Source organism: Bison bison, unplaced genomic scaffold (assembly GCF_000754665.1).
Source record: "Bison bison bison isolate TAMUID 2011002044 unplaced genomic scaffold, Bison_UMD1.0 scf7180017864527, whole genome shotgun sequence".
Taxonomy (NCBI): domain Eukaryota; kingdom Metazoa; phylum Chordata; class Mammalia; order Artiodactyla; family Bovidae; genus Bison; species Bison bison.
Window position 1 is genome coordinate 15,128,374 of NW_011495078.1, and position 15,715 is coordinate 15,144,088.

Sequence of the window (15,715 nt, forward strand, 5' to 3'; positions counted from 1 at the left end):
ACTGGTTCACCTCCCGCACCTCAGCCTGCGGCCTCTTCTCCGTGTGCTACCCCCGCGTGTCCAGTGCCGTCAAGGCGGAGCTTCGACAGTGAGTCCCCCGGCCTCTGGGCCCTGGCGAGACCCCTCCTCCCGCTTCTACTTGGTCCCCTTCTCTCAAGCCTCAGGCTCTGTTAGGCCCATCCAGCACCAGGAAGCCCCTGAGCTCTGCCAGCCCTCAGAGAGCAGGTGTCTGGACATGGCCGGGTGTCAGTCCAGGCACTGCCTCCTGCTCATTTAGGAAATGAAGACAATGATGGTTCTTCCTCCTGTTGGTTATTTAAAAGAATTACTGTGTATAAAACGCTTAGGACAGACTCTGGTACATGGCAGGCACCCAGCCAGTGACGTGTGGTGCAGTCGTTGGCCTGTCTTGGTGTGGCAGATGGGAGGCTGCCGCCTCCACCACCTCCCTCCCTCTTGGCTGAACCCCAGGAAGTTGCTTGCACTTGAAATTTGGCCTGTGGAAGAACCAATATTTTTAATTGGATTAAAATCTCCCATTAACATGTGTTTCCTCTCTTCCCTCTGGACTCCTGTCCTTCCACCATTGTCCTGAACTGCGGGCAGCACGCCCAGCCCCTGAGCCATCACTCCGGCCAGGACAGCGGCATGCAGCTGCTCGCAGGCGCTTAGAGGGCTGTTCTGGGCCCCTTGTGTCTCTTTAATTGGAAGCAGTTGGTGCTGGAAAGGAAACGCTCTGAGCAGCTTCAGTGCAGCGTCTTAGCTGAGCAGAGGCTTATTTATGTGGTCACAATAATAGATAGAATCAACAGCTGTGGCTTGCTGTAGACCTGTGCGCTGAGAGACGGCTGGGTGTCTCACACACGGCGTCTCGTTTAAATCTCAGTGGCCCAGTGGGGTGGGTTCTGTTATCAGTTCCTTCGTGTAGGGCTGGGGAGACTCAGAGGCTGTCACTTGGGTCAGGATTACTCGGGCAAAGCCAGGAGCTGCAGGGCTGCCTGGGATTTCAGGGTTTCCTCCTCCTGAGCCCCCTCTACCCGCCCAGGTACTTCCGGAACCTGTGCTCAGATGATACCCCCATGGTGCGGCGGGCCGCAGCCTCCAAGCTGGGGGAGTTTGCCAAGGTGCTGGAGCTGGACAACGTCAAGAGCGAGATCATCCCCATGTTCTCCAACCTGGCCTCTGACGAGCAGGTGGGGCCGCCTGCCCGCCCCTCTGCTGCTTCTCCCTGCGGTGGACCCCGAGTCTGGGGAGGAGGCCCAGGGCTGATGGGGCTTCTGCTCCCCCTCCTTGTTCCCACCCTCTCCGCAGGACTCGGTGCGGCTGCTAGCGGTGGAGGCATGCGTGAACATCGCCCAGCTCCTGCCCCAGGAGGACCTGGAGGCCCTGGTGATGCCCACCCTGCGCCAGGCTGCTGAGGACAAGTCCTGGCGCGTCCGTTACATGGTGGCCGACAAGTTCACGGAGGTACGTGCAGGGGCTGTAGACAGCGTCTCACGGACGGGGAGACGGAGGCCTCAGGAAGGAGTGGGGCCACGTGGAGCTGGGGTTTAGTGAAGCCCAGTGGGTCATCCGGGCATCGAAACAGGAAGCTCTCCTGTCATTTGATTAGCTCACCTGTCAACCCTGGTTGGTTGATAGTGGCAGCTTGAAGTACTTCCTTGAGGTTTCTGAGGCCAACTTAAGGTTCTGTGGGGGAGAACCACAGGAGCAGAGAAGAGTAGCATGTGTGTGTTCCCGACCTACGAACCTTATCTCCTTTGATGGAGACGTCTTTCCTTGGCCGTAGGCGGCCTCCTCCCTGTATGTTACCTGTGGGTTGTGTTCTCATCTCTTCTTATAAGCGCTTTAGAGGTTTTGGCTTAGAGCTCACCTTAATGACCTTATTTTACCCTGTTACCTCTTTAAAGACCCTGTGGCCAAGTATAGTCACATTCTGAGGTACTGGGGTAGGGAGTTAGGGTGTCAGTGTATGAATTTCAGGGGATACAGTCGAGCCCCAAAACACGGCCCAAATGTTAGAATGGTCAGAGTGATGCTGTCAAGCAGGCAGAACAGATGCCATGTCTCTGAAGACAGTGCTCTTTCCATGGAGTCTCAGTGGCTCGTCGCACAGACATGTTTGTCAGGCTCCAGCTCGTGGCTGGGTGTTGGGGGTCCAGTGAATTCGGCGCGTTCCTGGCCTTCAAGGAACAGGCAGCCTGAAGGGGGAAGGTCAGCTGAGACAGAGGGAATGCAGTGAGACAGCATGACAGGCGCAGGGCCGGCTGGTGGGCATGGAAGCGCCGAGACGAGGAGGTACTGCAGCAGGTTCTGGAGGACGAGAGAGAGCCGGGGCAGGAATTGTGTCCCGTGTGTGCAGAGGGCCTGGGTGGTGAGAAGAGCACAGGCAAGAACGTTGGGCATGGCTCTCAGGGGAGAGGAAGCTGGAGAAGCGGGCAGCAGGCCCCTCTCCTTGCAGTCGGGAACCACCCTGCTCCCCCAGGCCCTCACGAAGCAGCTTCACAGCAGAACCTGTGCATTTTTCCTTGCCTGGTTTCCTGAGGGGCAGGGGGGACCCTAACCTGTATTGTGTTATTTTAATTGCAAAAGTAATATCAGTTCTGGTAAACAGTCTTAACACGGAAATAATACAAATGAGAAAGTGACAGTGATCATACATCGTTAGTCTTTTGGAATCAGGGACAGAAAACCCAACCTGAGTAACCTGAACAGTAAGGCAGTCTGCTGTTACTTTTAATGCAGACAGCAGTGCTCTGCAGTAGGTACCCTCGGGGTTTGAGGAAGCAGAAGCTCAGAGAGGTGCAGGCACTCATCCAAGGTCACACAGATGATAAGCAAGAGTAAGAACTTGAGCCAGGCAGTTGGACTCCAGGGCCACGCTTGTGAGCACAGCCCTGCCCAGCTCCTCGGCACCATACACAGTTCATCACTGCACAACAGGGAAACTGAGGCTCAGAGAGGCTCTGAGACCTGGCTGAGGTCGCCCGTACGGCACCCGCGTTACATCTCAGCAGTGACACTGAGGGCTGCTTTTGCCTCAGTCTTGGTGCCTGTAACTTGATTTTGTTCTCATTCACTGAAGGTGCTCGACAAGCCCTCTCACCTCCCCCGCCCTTCCTTCCCTTCCTGCAGCTCCAGAAAGCGGTGGGGCCTGAGATCACCAAGACGGACCTGGTCCCTGCCTTCCAAAACCTGATGAAAGACTGTGAGGCCGAGGTGAGGGCCGCCGCCTCCCACAAGGTCAAAGGTTGGTGCTGGTGACCAGAACACAGCAAGCGGGCGTGTGGGTGGTGGGCTTGGTGTCCGAGGGGCTGCAGGCAGAACGGGCACCTCGGGTCTCATCTCCCGTCACCTCCCTCTCGCTGCCCACAGAATTCTGTGAAAATCTCTCCGCTGACTGTCGGGAGAATGTGATCATGACCCAGATCTTGCCCTGCATCAAGGTAACAGGGAGTTTGGTGGGAGGAGTAGAGCATGCCTGAACCTTCTGGAACGAAGGTGGAGATAGGGCGTGAGGGGCAGCCTGGTGCAGACTGAGTTCCCAGCCTCCTCGGACCAGGCGGTGTTGGGTTTAGAGCAGTCAGGAAACCTGAGGGCAGGCGTAATCTGAGGCTTGGGGCTGAGCGTGATCGGGGAGTGCTTCCTCCTCAGAGCTCACAGCATCTCCTCATCCACAGAGCTTTGAGTTTGGGGCAGAGGCCCCCGGGGGGCAGGGGTTGTTGAACTCCAGGCACGCCAAATGTGTAAGGAAGACACTCCAGTTCCCCTCGTGCACTCAGGCTGGATCGAGAGGACAAAAGCAGGCAGTGTCTCAGGGTTCGTAGGACTTGAGTCTCTGCAGCCACTGACCCCATGGCTCCCGTCCTCCTTCTCCCTCCCAGGAGCTGGTGTCTGACGCCAACCAGCACGTCAAGTCGGCGCTGGCCTCCGTCATCATGGGCCTCTCCCCGATCCTAGGCAAAGACAGCACCATCGAGCACCTCCTGCCCCTCTTCCTGGCCCAGCTGAAGGACGAGGTGTGGGCGCCGTGGGGCTCTGCACACTGGCGGTGGTGGGCGGGGCGGCTGCTCCCTGGGGTCGCCGGCACCTGCGGCAAATGCCCGGGTCGCCAGGGAGTTGAGTGTCTGTGGGCCTGGGGGGCTGCCCGGTAGCTCATTCGCTTATTTGGCATTTGTTTCATGTGCCTTTATTCTGTACTAGTCTTTTTCCTGGGCATTAGGGATACTGAGAAAAAAAAGGAACAAGACCCTTTTGATCCTCCAGGACCTTCAGAGACTGGCAGTGGAGAGGGACAGATGGGCAGTCCCTTGACTCCCTGATCATACAGGCACTGTGACAGGTTCATGTCTATCCAAATTCAGGCTAAGGTGCCTACTAGAGACCTCAAAGTGCCATGGATTAAATAACCTTAGGTTACAGGTCTCCAGCCTGTGTGGAGGTCAAGTTGATGCCACATGGCCCAAGGGCCTCACCATAAGTCACATTGTTAGCATGATCTTTTTGACATGGCCCAGGGTCCTTAGATCATCTCCCAGAAGCTGGTGGGGTGCCAGTCCTCTGTTTGGAATGTGCCAAGTTTGAACAGCCTAGCCCTGTCCAGTTAATAACCCTTTACTGCACACTTGATTATTTGGTTCACTGATTGATTTCAGCCCATGCCTCTTCACCCCACAGCTCCCAGAGGGAGATGCAGGAAAAACTGACTGTGGTGTCTGCCCTCCAGGAATATATGATGTTGGACAAGGAATTAAGTATATTTGTGTTCCTTTTCTTAGAGGTTGCTTCAGAGATTTTTGGAAGCAGATGGGAATATAGGTTCCCACTCTGTGCTAAGATAGAGCATTCCTATAAGCCTGTCATAGGTTGAAATGGCATAGAGTGAAGCAGCTGTTTTTTTCTTTGGTAAAAGCACAAATCCTCTTTGGGTTTCTTTTAGTGAAAGCAGGAACCCATGTAAGTCTCTCATAGTGGTGTGAGGTTAACTTTAATGGGGACTACCTGTGTACATGTGCATGTGTGTTTGTGTGTATGTTAGTCACCCAGTTATGTTCGACTTTGCAACCCCATGGGTAGCCCACCAGTCTCCTTTGTCCATGGAATTCTCCAGGCAGGAATACCGGAGTGGGTACCATTCCCTTGTCCAGGGGATCTTCCCAACCCAGGGATCAAACCTGGGTCTCCTGCACTGCAGGCAGATTCTTTACCGTTGGAGCCACCAAGGAGGCCCATACATGCGTGTAGTGTAAGTCAGAGCCTTGCCTTGGGCTCTGTGTGCGGTGCACCTTCTCAGAACGCTCCTGTCCTCTCCTCAGTGCCCGGAGGTGCGGCTGAACATCATCTCCAACCTGGACTGCGTGAACGAGGTGATCGGCATCCGGCAACTGTCGCAGTCCCTGCTCCCTGCCATCGTGGAGCTGGCGGAGGATGCCAAGTGGCGGGTGCGGCTGGCCATCATCGAGTATATGCCACTGCTGGCGGGACAGCTGGTGAGAGCGCAGGCCTTGGCCAGGCCCTCTGCCCGGGGAGGTGGGTGGTGCAGTCAGACCTGGGGGCTGTGCCAGGGCCCTGGGGCCTGTGAGGGCCCAGTGGAAGGTGTGAGGGCTGTCGTGGGAGTCAAGGGGAGGGAAGGGAAGAGAGCCCCTCAGGTGAAGTGGAACAGTGCCTGGCTCTTTGCGGGGGTGGGGGCTGGTTTCCCTGGGCTTTGCCCAGATCTGCGCAGTCTCAACCCTGATTTGTTATCTCGTCTCCTGCAGGGGGTGGAGTTCTTTGATGAGAAACTCAACTCCTTGTGCATGGCCTGGCTTGTGGATCATGGTGAGCACCTCCCCAGGATCTCTGGGAGGAGACTGGGGCTCCAGAAGGGTGTAGGGGTGGATTGTTTGGGGCAGGTGGGGGGTGGGCGTCACCCCATTGCTGCCAGGTACATGGACCAGCTCCCTTGCTTTCTGGATTCCCACAGGAGGTCAGGGTGGGAGGTGGATGAATCAGGTCACCCGGGGCTGCCAGGTCCAGTGGAGAGTCCGAGGACCACCTGGCAGACAGCCCGAGTTTGAATCCTACTTCCTGGCTGTCGAACTTTAAACACGTCACTTGCCACCTTTGAGCCCACACTCTATGAAACATAGGGTGCCTCATCCCAGTCTTTGAAGGCCATTGTGAGAATTGCTTATTGTTTTCACTAGGAGTGGCAAAAATAAAAGTTAGCATTTGTCTGTAACAGGCTCCATTCCACGTACTAAGTCATTCACTTGGGCAAATTCAGAGCCTCAGTCTGCCCGTCCGTGCCTTGGAGCTGTTGAGAACGTGCTACGTGAAAACAAAACCCTACCTCTAGCGCACAGCCCTCTCTTTCTCTGCGAGTTTACGGGTTCTCATGTGGCCTGGTACCTGGGGCTGCTCTGCAGGCGGGAGTGAGTGTGACTATGAGTCCCCACCTGCGTCAGTCCCTCACCTCCTGAGTCTCCCTCCCTTCTCCTCCTCCCACAGTCTATGCCATCCGCGAGGCGGCCACCAGCAACCTGAAGAAGCTGGTGGAGAAATTCGGGAAGGAGTGGGCCCATGCGACTATCATCCCCAAGGTCTTGGCCATGTCTGGGGACCCCAACTACCTGCACCGCATGACCACACTCTTCTGTATCAATGTGAGCGCCCACCGCCCCCACCTCTCCCTGGGGGAGGGGAAGTAGACGGGAGAGGAGGAATGGAGAAGGTCCTCGGGGGAAAGCTGGCTTGGGAGTAGGGAAGTGGTGGGATCTGGGGCCATAGGGGTGAGTCCTTGGGGAACTGCAGACCGGAGCTTGGGCTCCCTGGTCAGAGTTACAGGGCCTTTGCAGGAGGGGACCTGCATGGGGGAGACAGGAAATTTGGCCGACAGAACAGTGATGGCTAGGTCTGTCTGAGCACCCCCTCCTTCCCCACAAAATGTGCGATATTTATGATACAATGGTTAAAGCACAGTTTTTTAGAATCAGACCTACTGTTTAATTCTAGCTCTGCCATATATTGACTGTGCACCTTGAGAAAATTACCTTACCGCTTAGTGCCTCAGTTTTCTCACCTGTAGAGGGTTCATACCAACAATCACAGCCCCAGACTCCTGAGGCCGTGAGATTGATCTGGTTATACAGCTTAGAACAGTGGTTCATATGTAATGTATGGTGTGTATGTAATATGTAATGTATGGTGTGTGTGATACGTAATGTATGCTGTGTGTGTGATACGTAATGTATGGTGTGTGTGTGATACGTAATGTATGCTGTGTGTGTGATTGTAATGTATGCTGTGTGTGTGATATGTATGCTGTGTATGTGTGATATGTAAATGATAGATAAATAACAGTAGAAAGTGCTTGTATGTAGTCACTTAAATAAACCATAAACTTAAATAAACCATAAACTTAAATAAACCACTTAAATAAACTTAAATAAAACCACTTAAATAAACCACATAACTACATATTAAAGAATGAGATTTAAAAGTTAGCATAAAATTGTTCCGGTAATCCCTTCCCTTGCATCACTCTGGAGACCACGGCACTAAGGAAGGGATCCCAGGGTCAGGGATCCAGTCCCATCCCCAGAGGATGAGGGAGACTCTGAGAAGAGGAGCTGGGATGGGACAGTGTGGGCTGGGGGTTTTCAGGGCAGGGAGACGGTGGAGTTAGGAGGGTGTTAGGGGACCTGGGAACTTGCAGAGAATCAAGGCCCTCAGGCTGGGCGAGTCTGAGCTCAGAGTCCCCTTGATGCTCAGCTAGCTTCACCCCCAAGCCTGACGGCCACTAAGTGTCCCGGTCAGAGGGAGCGAGGACTCTGGGGAGTCACCCTCTGCTGCTCCCTGGCCTGCAGGTGCTGTCCGAGGTCTGCGGGCAGGACATCACCACCAAGCACATGCTGCCCACCGTGCTGCGCATGGCCGGGGACCCTGTCGCCAACGTCCGCTTCAACGTGGCCAAGTCCCTGCAGAAGATCGGGCCCATCCTGGACAACAGGTGAGGCCTGCCCCTCCTCCACACACGATTGCATTTGTATCAACTTCAAAAATGGATCAAGGGGGACGCAGGCGATGGAAGTGAAAATGGTGGTTATTTTGGGGGAAGGGCCTTGTGATGCCTGCACCTCTCTCTGTCCAGGACACAGCTTCACCCCTTAGTTTCTCTCTGAAGGCTACCTTTGTCCCCCAAACAGCTGACTGCCACTGCAGAAGCCTTTCCCTTGGCCCTTACCTCCCTGGGACCCTGTAGGGCTGAGTCCCTCCCTCGGGCGCTCGCTTCTCCTGTTACTTGTCGGCAGTTTGATCTGCCTTCTCCCAGTCTGGGCTCCGTGTGGGTGAGAATCAGGAGGGTTGGGTTTTCCACTGTGTCCACACCTGATGGGCAGTAGGCCTCAGTAGATAATGTTACACAAATCCACGGCGTCATGTGGCCGAGGCTCAGAGGCTTGAGGTTCTGGGTTTTCTGCCCCACCTTTCCACACCACCTCACCTGCCTATGCCTATTCTGGGCCCCCAAGGCCTCTGTCCTGGTTTGTGAGACTTCCAGCCTTCCAAGTACTGGTTGCTCTGGCCCCTGAGAGCTTTCATGCACCCGTGTGTCTGCATCTGTGCAGACACCGAGCAGCCCCGCCCAGCTGACCCCTCGCCTTCCCCCCTCTCTCCCCAGCATGCTGCAGAGTGAGGTCAAGCCCGTCCTCGAGAAGCTGACCCAGGACCAGGACGTGGACGTCAAGTACTTCGCCCAGGAGGCTCTGACTGGTGAGGCGTCAGGAATCTGAGACACCGGCGGGAGGGGGTGGGGGTCTACAAGGGCAATGCTTGGCCTGGGAGCAGCCGTGGGCAGCGGGTTGGCTGCCTTCTGATTCCTGCCTCTTCCTGTTCCCCCAGTTCTGTCTCTCGCCTGATGCTGGAAGAAGAGCCACCGCCAGCCTCTGGTGTCCGCCCTCCCCCGCCAGGCTCCTCCCTGGGGGGACAGTGGGGGGCCTTTGGCTGTCACTCCCTGTGCATGGTCTGACCCCAGGTCCCTCCCCCGGCACAGTTCCTCCCTCAGCCCGGGGCTCTGACTCCTCATGTCCACCCCCCACGGGGCTGGGGGCGCACAAGGTGGGACAGAGCAGAGACCCTGGGAGGAAGGGGCCACTCCCGCCCTCTGGGGGAGAGACGCGAGCATCCCAGGTCGCCGGCTCCTGCTGCTGTATGGGGACCCCTCCCCCATCTCCTCCACCTCCCTCCCTTCCTCTTGGTGGTTTTTTTGTGTCAATTGTGCCGTTTTTATTTTATTCCCTTTCCCCCCTTTTCACAGAGAAATAAAGGCCTAGAAATAGCTGGTCCTCTGGTCTAAGTCACTAGATGGAGAAGGGGGCCCAGCCTTGCGCTTCTTTCTGGTGAGGACTGACTGGACTTGCCACACCCCTGTCTGCAAGTGAGGAGGATTCCCTGGGAAGCCAATGGGAGTGCCCCTGGCCCCAGGGGCCAGCGGAGTCCTGAGGTGCACTTAGGTTTCATAGAGACTGGCTGAGTGTGTGGTGGTTATAGCAGGTGCCTTGGCGCCGGACTGCCTGCGTCCAGATCCTTGTCCTTCCGTTAATAGCTGTGTGGCCTTGAGTAGGTGCCCAGGCTCAGATTGCAAGACTGTAAAATGGGGGTAACAGAATCTAGATTGAGCGGGACAGGAATGAAGACTAAATGAGGTGATACACACAGAGTGGGCAGTGATGTTTGACGCATGAGAGGAGTGGGCCAGGAGCTCTCAGGATCATCAGGGCTGCGACAGAGCAGGCTGGGGACTGTGGCTAGACAGAACCACTTGTTCTCTCTCAGTGTCTGTTCTTCTGTTTCTTTAATACTGATTAGACACCTGTATTTTTAGTTGGGCACATGGCTGCCTGGATTCAAGGCATTTTCTCAGGGTCTCTTGAAATTCGGTGTGGCATTGCAGCTAAATTCAGGCCAGTAGTATGTGAACAGAAATGGCACGGGCAGCTTCTAGAAGGCATTCCTAAGCGGGGAAATAATGCTTCCGCCTCCCTGCTGAGCCCTGGATGGCGGGACCAGGGACCAGGACCCATCATGTGGACCAGATGGCAGGAGTGGGTGCAGCCATCCCAGGCCAGGACGTGAGCCCAGAAGTGCAGGCCCAGTGAGGCAGCAGCGCAAGACAGGCGGGGCCCAGGGTTCCTGATGCTGTCGAGGCCCACACGGGTTACCTGTCATCTGGTGGAGTTAAACGTATAAGTGACTTAGGGGTTTCATCACTTGGCAAGTCATCCAGATCCTAACTGATGCAGGGGCCAAAGAGCCTTGCAGAGAGGAGCAACAGATGATGCAGATGGTGTGTGTAAAGTTTCACAGAGAATGTGACACCCGAGTGAAATCTGGCCTTGCAGGGTGGCAGGGACCTTGGCGTTTGGTGGCAGGTTGCTTTCACCAGCCAGCTCTTGTGTTACTGAGTCCCTGCTCTTTGTTAGAGCAGATCAGACTCTGGGGGATGAGGGCGAAGGAGACCCTCTTCCTCGTCGTGCTAGCTGACATTCATTTCCTAAGGACAGGGCCTGTGGTTTAAACTCAGCCCATCGCTCTCTGCACCCCCTGCCTCACACACACATGTGCCTTCCTAAATAGAAACACTTGAAGGACTGAGGGAAGAGTTTGTGGGGTGGGGACGAGGGTAGTGTAATCACTTGCAGCGTGATGTTGAATATTCTGGCTTAGCCAGCAGCCTACCAATAATGAATGACCCATGGTGTCCCACTTATATTTTCCTGCCTTTCAACCCATCCCCCAAAACTTAGTGACTTAAAACAGTGAAACGTATCATACCTCATCATTCTGCAGTTTGGGCTTGGCTCGTTGGGAAGGTTCTGCTCCATGTGGTGTCTGCTGGGGCTGCAGCCTTCAAGGTGACTTCTTCACTCCCACGTCTGGCCCTCAGCCAAGGCCTGCTGTATCTTCTCCCAGCATTTGGCTGCTCCAGGGTGGCTGGATGTCTTTATCTGATGGCTGATGGCTCCGGAGCAGTTTCCAAGAGAACAGGTCCCAGTTTCCAAGTGCCTTTTAAGCCTCTGCTAGCATCACAGGCCAAGTCAAGTCACGTGGCCAAGCCCGAGTCAGTGTGGGAGGGGCTGCTCAAGATGTGAGCGCTGAGTGTGGTTCATTGCAGACTGCGGATGTAACGGTCCTCACATGTGTGGTCCAGAGATGGCTGAGCTCCACTGCTGGTGAGCGGAGGCATGGAGAGCGTAAGGAGATGAGGCTGACTGACTCCAGGGCGTGTATTTTGGAGAGAGCTGAAGATGGAAGCTTTACCCTGGGAGGCAGAAGAAACTGCAGGGCGTTTTGGCAAAGTAGTGACAGCATCCGAATTGAAGGGCAGGTTGAGGCTGAGAAACCTGAGAGAATTCTGGTCTAGGTGAGCTGGAGCAGGTGGAGTGAGGGGGGTGGCAGGTAATGAGGGTGACAAGGAAGATTCCCAAGGAGGCAGATTGGGACTTGGTGATGCCTGGATTAGGGGAGTAAAGGGAAGGATGCAGTCACCTTGGCACCCAGAATTCGGATCTTCCCAGTCTCAGCACCCACTACTCCCTGGGAAACGTTCTCGGTTCCTGCAAACCCACACATGCTTCAACATCTCAGTCTTTTGCCTGTAACGTGAACCTCTACCTGGAAAGCCTTCTTTCCTCCTCACTTGTCAGGGGAACAAGTAATTTGGTGTGCAGAGTGGGAAAGTGAGACTGAGTGGCACAGCGAGCATGGAGGAGTAAGTATGTAGGGGTCAGATCCTGAGGAGCCTCTTCAGTAGCAGGGTGGGGGGAGCTTGGCCTTGAACTTGGCCCCGAGGGACGAGGTCCAGTAAGACTTGGGGAGATCTTTCCAGGGTCAACAAAGCCTGGAGCCAGGGAAGAGGCTGGGATGATGGTCCTGGAAGATGAAGACCTCAGCTGGGCAGTGGTCAAGGGCAGAGGGCAGAGGGATCGAGGAAGTGGACTTGATGCCACTTCCCCTTACAAACCACAAGAAATTACACAAAGAGTAGCTGGAAGGAAGGCCTGTCTCTCCCGTCCTTGGTTCTCATCCGAATATCCAGTCTCGGCACATGCCTGTCTTCAGTCTGCCCCTGTCCAGCTGTGTCTTCCAGATGGGAGAACAGCCCGAGTGTGTGGGGTGTGTGATGTGGGCTCTTGCAGAGCGACCACACCAGAACTCCACAAACCTCCCAGAGGAAAGAAAATGCCTCAATGTCCTCTGATAATTTAAGATCCTCTTCAGCCCAGCCAAAGACGGAAGCTGGCCCTACAAGTTAGATGAAGCCGAGCGGGCTATGGCTGGCTTAGCGCTGTGGGAGCTGTGATGCACATTGTAGAAATTCTTTTATATGAATCACTGGGGGCAGAACCTGATCTGACCTGCACTACTCTATTGACATAAAGCTGACTTGGACTGCTGTGTAGAGTATTATCCCTTTTCTTGTGGAATAGAAAGTACAGCAGAAATGTCCTTGTGTTTGGAATACATGGAATATACTGAATCAACAATAAAAAGCATCCACAAAGAGAAGCACAGGCCCCAGTGGCTTCACTGAGTTCTACCAAAACATTTGCAAAATTAACCAGTTCTTCTCAAACTCTTCCAAAAGCAGAAGGGGAGGAAGCACTTCCCAGCTTACTTTGAGGCCAGTATTGCCCTGATACCTAAAGCCAGACCAAAACACCAAAATGAAATCTGTAGAGCATTTATCTCTTAGAAACATAGATACAAAAATGCTGACAGCCTGAATTCAGCAGCATATAAAAAGAATTGTATACCATGACCAAATGTAATTTATCTCAAACATTAAAGGTTAGTTTAATGTCAAGAAAGTCAACGTAATATACCATATCAGTAGAATAAAATGCAGAGAGAACCACATGGTCATCTTAACTGATGCAGAAAAAGCATTTGGCAAAATCTAACCCCTTTTTGTGATTAAAAACACTCAAACTAGGAATAGAAGGGAACCTCCTTAAACTAATAAAAGGCATCTCCAAAACCCCACAGTTAACAATACTTGGACATGAAAGACTTGAGTGTTTTCCACATAAGATCAGGAATAAAACATTCTTGCCACTTCTGCAGACCATACTGGAAGTTCTAGCCAGAATATTTACTCAAGGAAAAGCAAAGGTTTGCAGATTGGAAAGGAAGAAGTAAAACTTGGCAGGTGACAGGATCTTATATATAAGAAATCCTAACAAATCACTAAAAAAACCACCACCACTGTTTGCGCTTCCCAGGTGGTGCTAGTGGTAAAGAATCCCCCTACCAATGCAGAAGATTTAAGACGTGCAGGTTTGACCTGGGTCAGCCAGATCCCCTGGAGAAGGAAATGGCAACTCACTCCAGTATTCTTGCCTGGAAAATTCCACAGGCAGAGGAGCCTGGCGGGCTACAGTCCATGGGACCACAGAGAGACACAACAGAGCACAGCACAGCGGCAAACATGTTCAGCAAGATGGCAGGATACAGGATCAACATGAAAATCACTTGCATTATCACAGATGATAACAGGTGTTTGGTGAGGATGTGGAGGTACTGGGATCCTCATACTGCTGATGAGGATGTAAAATGCTGGACCCCACTTTGGAAAACATTACCAAGCCAATTCCACTGTGAGGCATATTCCTGAGGGAACTGAAAACGTGGCCACACGAGAGCTCGCACACAAATGTTGGTAAGATTGTTCACACGTCAAAATGTGGAACCCATTCGAATGTTTATCAACTGATGAATGGGTAAATGTAGCCATATAATGGATATTTCTTAGCTATAAAAATAAGGACTGACGTGCTACAACATGTTGGAACCTGAAAAAAAAACAAAAAACATTGTGCTGAGCGAAAGGAGCCAGACACAAAAGGCTGTATGTGGTGTGCTTTCGTTTACAGGACATGTCCAGATAGGTAAATCTGTAGAGACAAAGTAGCTGAGGTCAGCGGGTAGGGGATAGGCAATGGAAAGTGACCCCTTAGTGGGCATCAGGTTTCTTCTGGAGGTGATGAAACATCCTGGAGTTAGTGGAGATGGTTTCCTCCCTTGATAAATATACTAACACCTATGCAGTTGTGCCCTATAAAAGGATGAGTTTTATGGTATATGAATTATGTCTCTATGAAAAGCAGTCACCACCAAGCCCTATCTGGCTACCCCGGTTTAGGTAAGTGGATTTATAAGAATAAAATAGAATTGTTTTCTCCCCTCTCCACAAAGTTATTTATACTCCAGTTGGCCCTCCATACCCTTGGGTCAAAAATATTTGGAAAAACATTCCAGAAAGTTTCAAACATCAGAACTTGCTGCGTTTGTTGTTCAGTCGCTCAGCTGTGTCCAACTCTCTGCAACCCCATGGCCTGCAGCACACCAGGCTTCCCTGTACTGCACTGTCTCCAAGGTTTGCTCAAACTCATGTCCACTGAGTCATTTACATTGCAGTAGGTATTATAAGTAATCTAGAGATGGTTTAAAGTATACAAGAGGATGTGTGTAGCTTGTGTGCATTGTTAAACGTAAGGGGCTCGAGCATATGTGGATTTTGGCATTCATGGGGGATTCTGGGGTTAACCCACGTATACTGAGGGATGACTGTTTCACGTGCTGTTTTCAAGAAGACTTTCTAACACATTTGCTATCAATTTCTATCTTCATTTCACTAGAATTAGAGGATATGTTTGGTATTTTAAAAAATCCTTTGATTACAGCCAAGACTTACTTTGGGCCCAATATGTGGTCGAGTTTTATAAATCCTTTTGTGTCTTTAAGAGGTGTAGTCAGCAATAGAAGCAACATTCTGCAAAGTCCAAAAGGCCAGGTTTATTGTTTGTGGTAGGCAGACCTGCTATTCATTTCTCAATTAATTCAGCTTTTAACAAATTAATACTAAGGAAATTGCTTAACTCCCACTTTTAATTATAGAATTGCCTGCTCTTCCTGTTTTATTTTTGCTTTATATATTTTGAAGCCATGTTTATAGAGGCATAAAATGAAGACTTTTTGTATTTTTGGTGAATTCAGTCTTTTATCATTATGAAACTGCTTCTTTATACCGAACAAGACTTTTTCATGTCAAGTCTTGTTTCTCTGGAATTAATATAGATGCATCAGCTTCTTTTGATTAGTACTTTCTTGCCATGCTTTTTCCATCCTTTTACTTTAAAACTTTCTGCATCCTTAGGTTTTATATATAGCAATTAAAAATGGCATATTTTGGAAAATCTACTCTGACCATCTTTGTTAACTGATACTTAATTCCAGTTATACTTAATATACTTAACGAATATATTTACACCTAAATCTGCTGCCTCTCTTTATGCTTTCTATTGCTTCTATTCTTCTATGTTTCTTTTTCTAATCACCTCTTTGCTGATTGACTTAGGATTTATTTTACCAATTCATTTCTCCCCTCTTCTGGTTTGGAATACACCGACTCTGCTTGCTTTTAGATGTTCCCCTAGGGCAGTGGCCACAGGACTGGAAAAGGTCAGTTTTCATTCCAATCCCAAAGAAAGGCGATGCCAAAGAATGCTCAAACTACCGCACAATTGCACTCATCTCACGCTAGTAAAGTAATGCTCAAAATTCTCCAAGCCAGGCTTCAGCAATATGTGAACCGTGAACTTCCTGATGTTCAAGCTGGTTTTAGAAAAGGCAGAGGAACCAGAGATCAAATTGCCCACATCTGCTGGATCATGGA

At 51.9% G+C, this 15,715-nt stretch overlaps 1 protein-coding gene across 2 annotated transcripts in view; it reads left to right on the forward strand.

The window, feature by feature from the left end:
• Positions 1 to 9,321, forward strand: part of PPP2R1A (protein phosphatase 2, regulatory subunit A, alpha) — a 24,179-nt gene extending 14,858 nt beyond the window's left edge. The window contains exons 5-16 of one of the 2 annotated variants that reach the window (XM_010831529.1): positions 10 to 88; positions 1,046 to 1,193; positions 1,312 to 1,467; positions 3,136 to 3,250; positions 3,376 to 3,446; positions 3,885 to 4,019; positions 5,316 to 5,489; positions 5,757 to 5,817; positions 6,490 to 6,644; positions 7,848 to 7,990; positions 8,660 to 8,751; positions 8,881 to 9,321. In XM_010831529.1, coding sequence (XP_010829831.1) covers positions 10 to 88; positions 1,046 to 1,193; positions 1,312 to 1,467; positions 3,136 to 3,250; positions 3,376 to 3,446; positions 3,885 to 4,019; positions 5,316 to 5,489; positions 5,757 to 5,817; positions 6,490 to 6,644; positions 7,848 to 7,990; positions 8,660 to 8,751; positions 8,881 to 8,897 — 1,346 coding nt within the window. In that variant the 3' untranslated portion in view covers positions 8,898 to 9,321. Of the gene's footprint in view, positions 1 to 4; positions 89 to 1,045; positions 1,194 to 1,311; positions 1,468 to 3,135; positions 3,251 to 3,375; positions 3,447 to 3,884; positions 4,020 to 5,315; positions 5,490 to 5,756; positions 5,818 to 6,489; positions 6,645 to 7,847; positions 7,991 to 8,659; positions 8,752 to 8,880 lie in introns of both variants that reach the window. The other variant, XM_010831528.1, reaches the window with a different exon arrangement.
• The last annotated feature ends 6,394 nt before the right edge of the window (positions 9,322 to 15,715 follow it).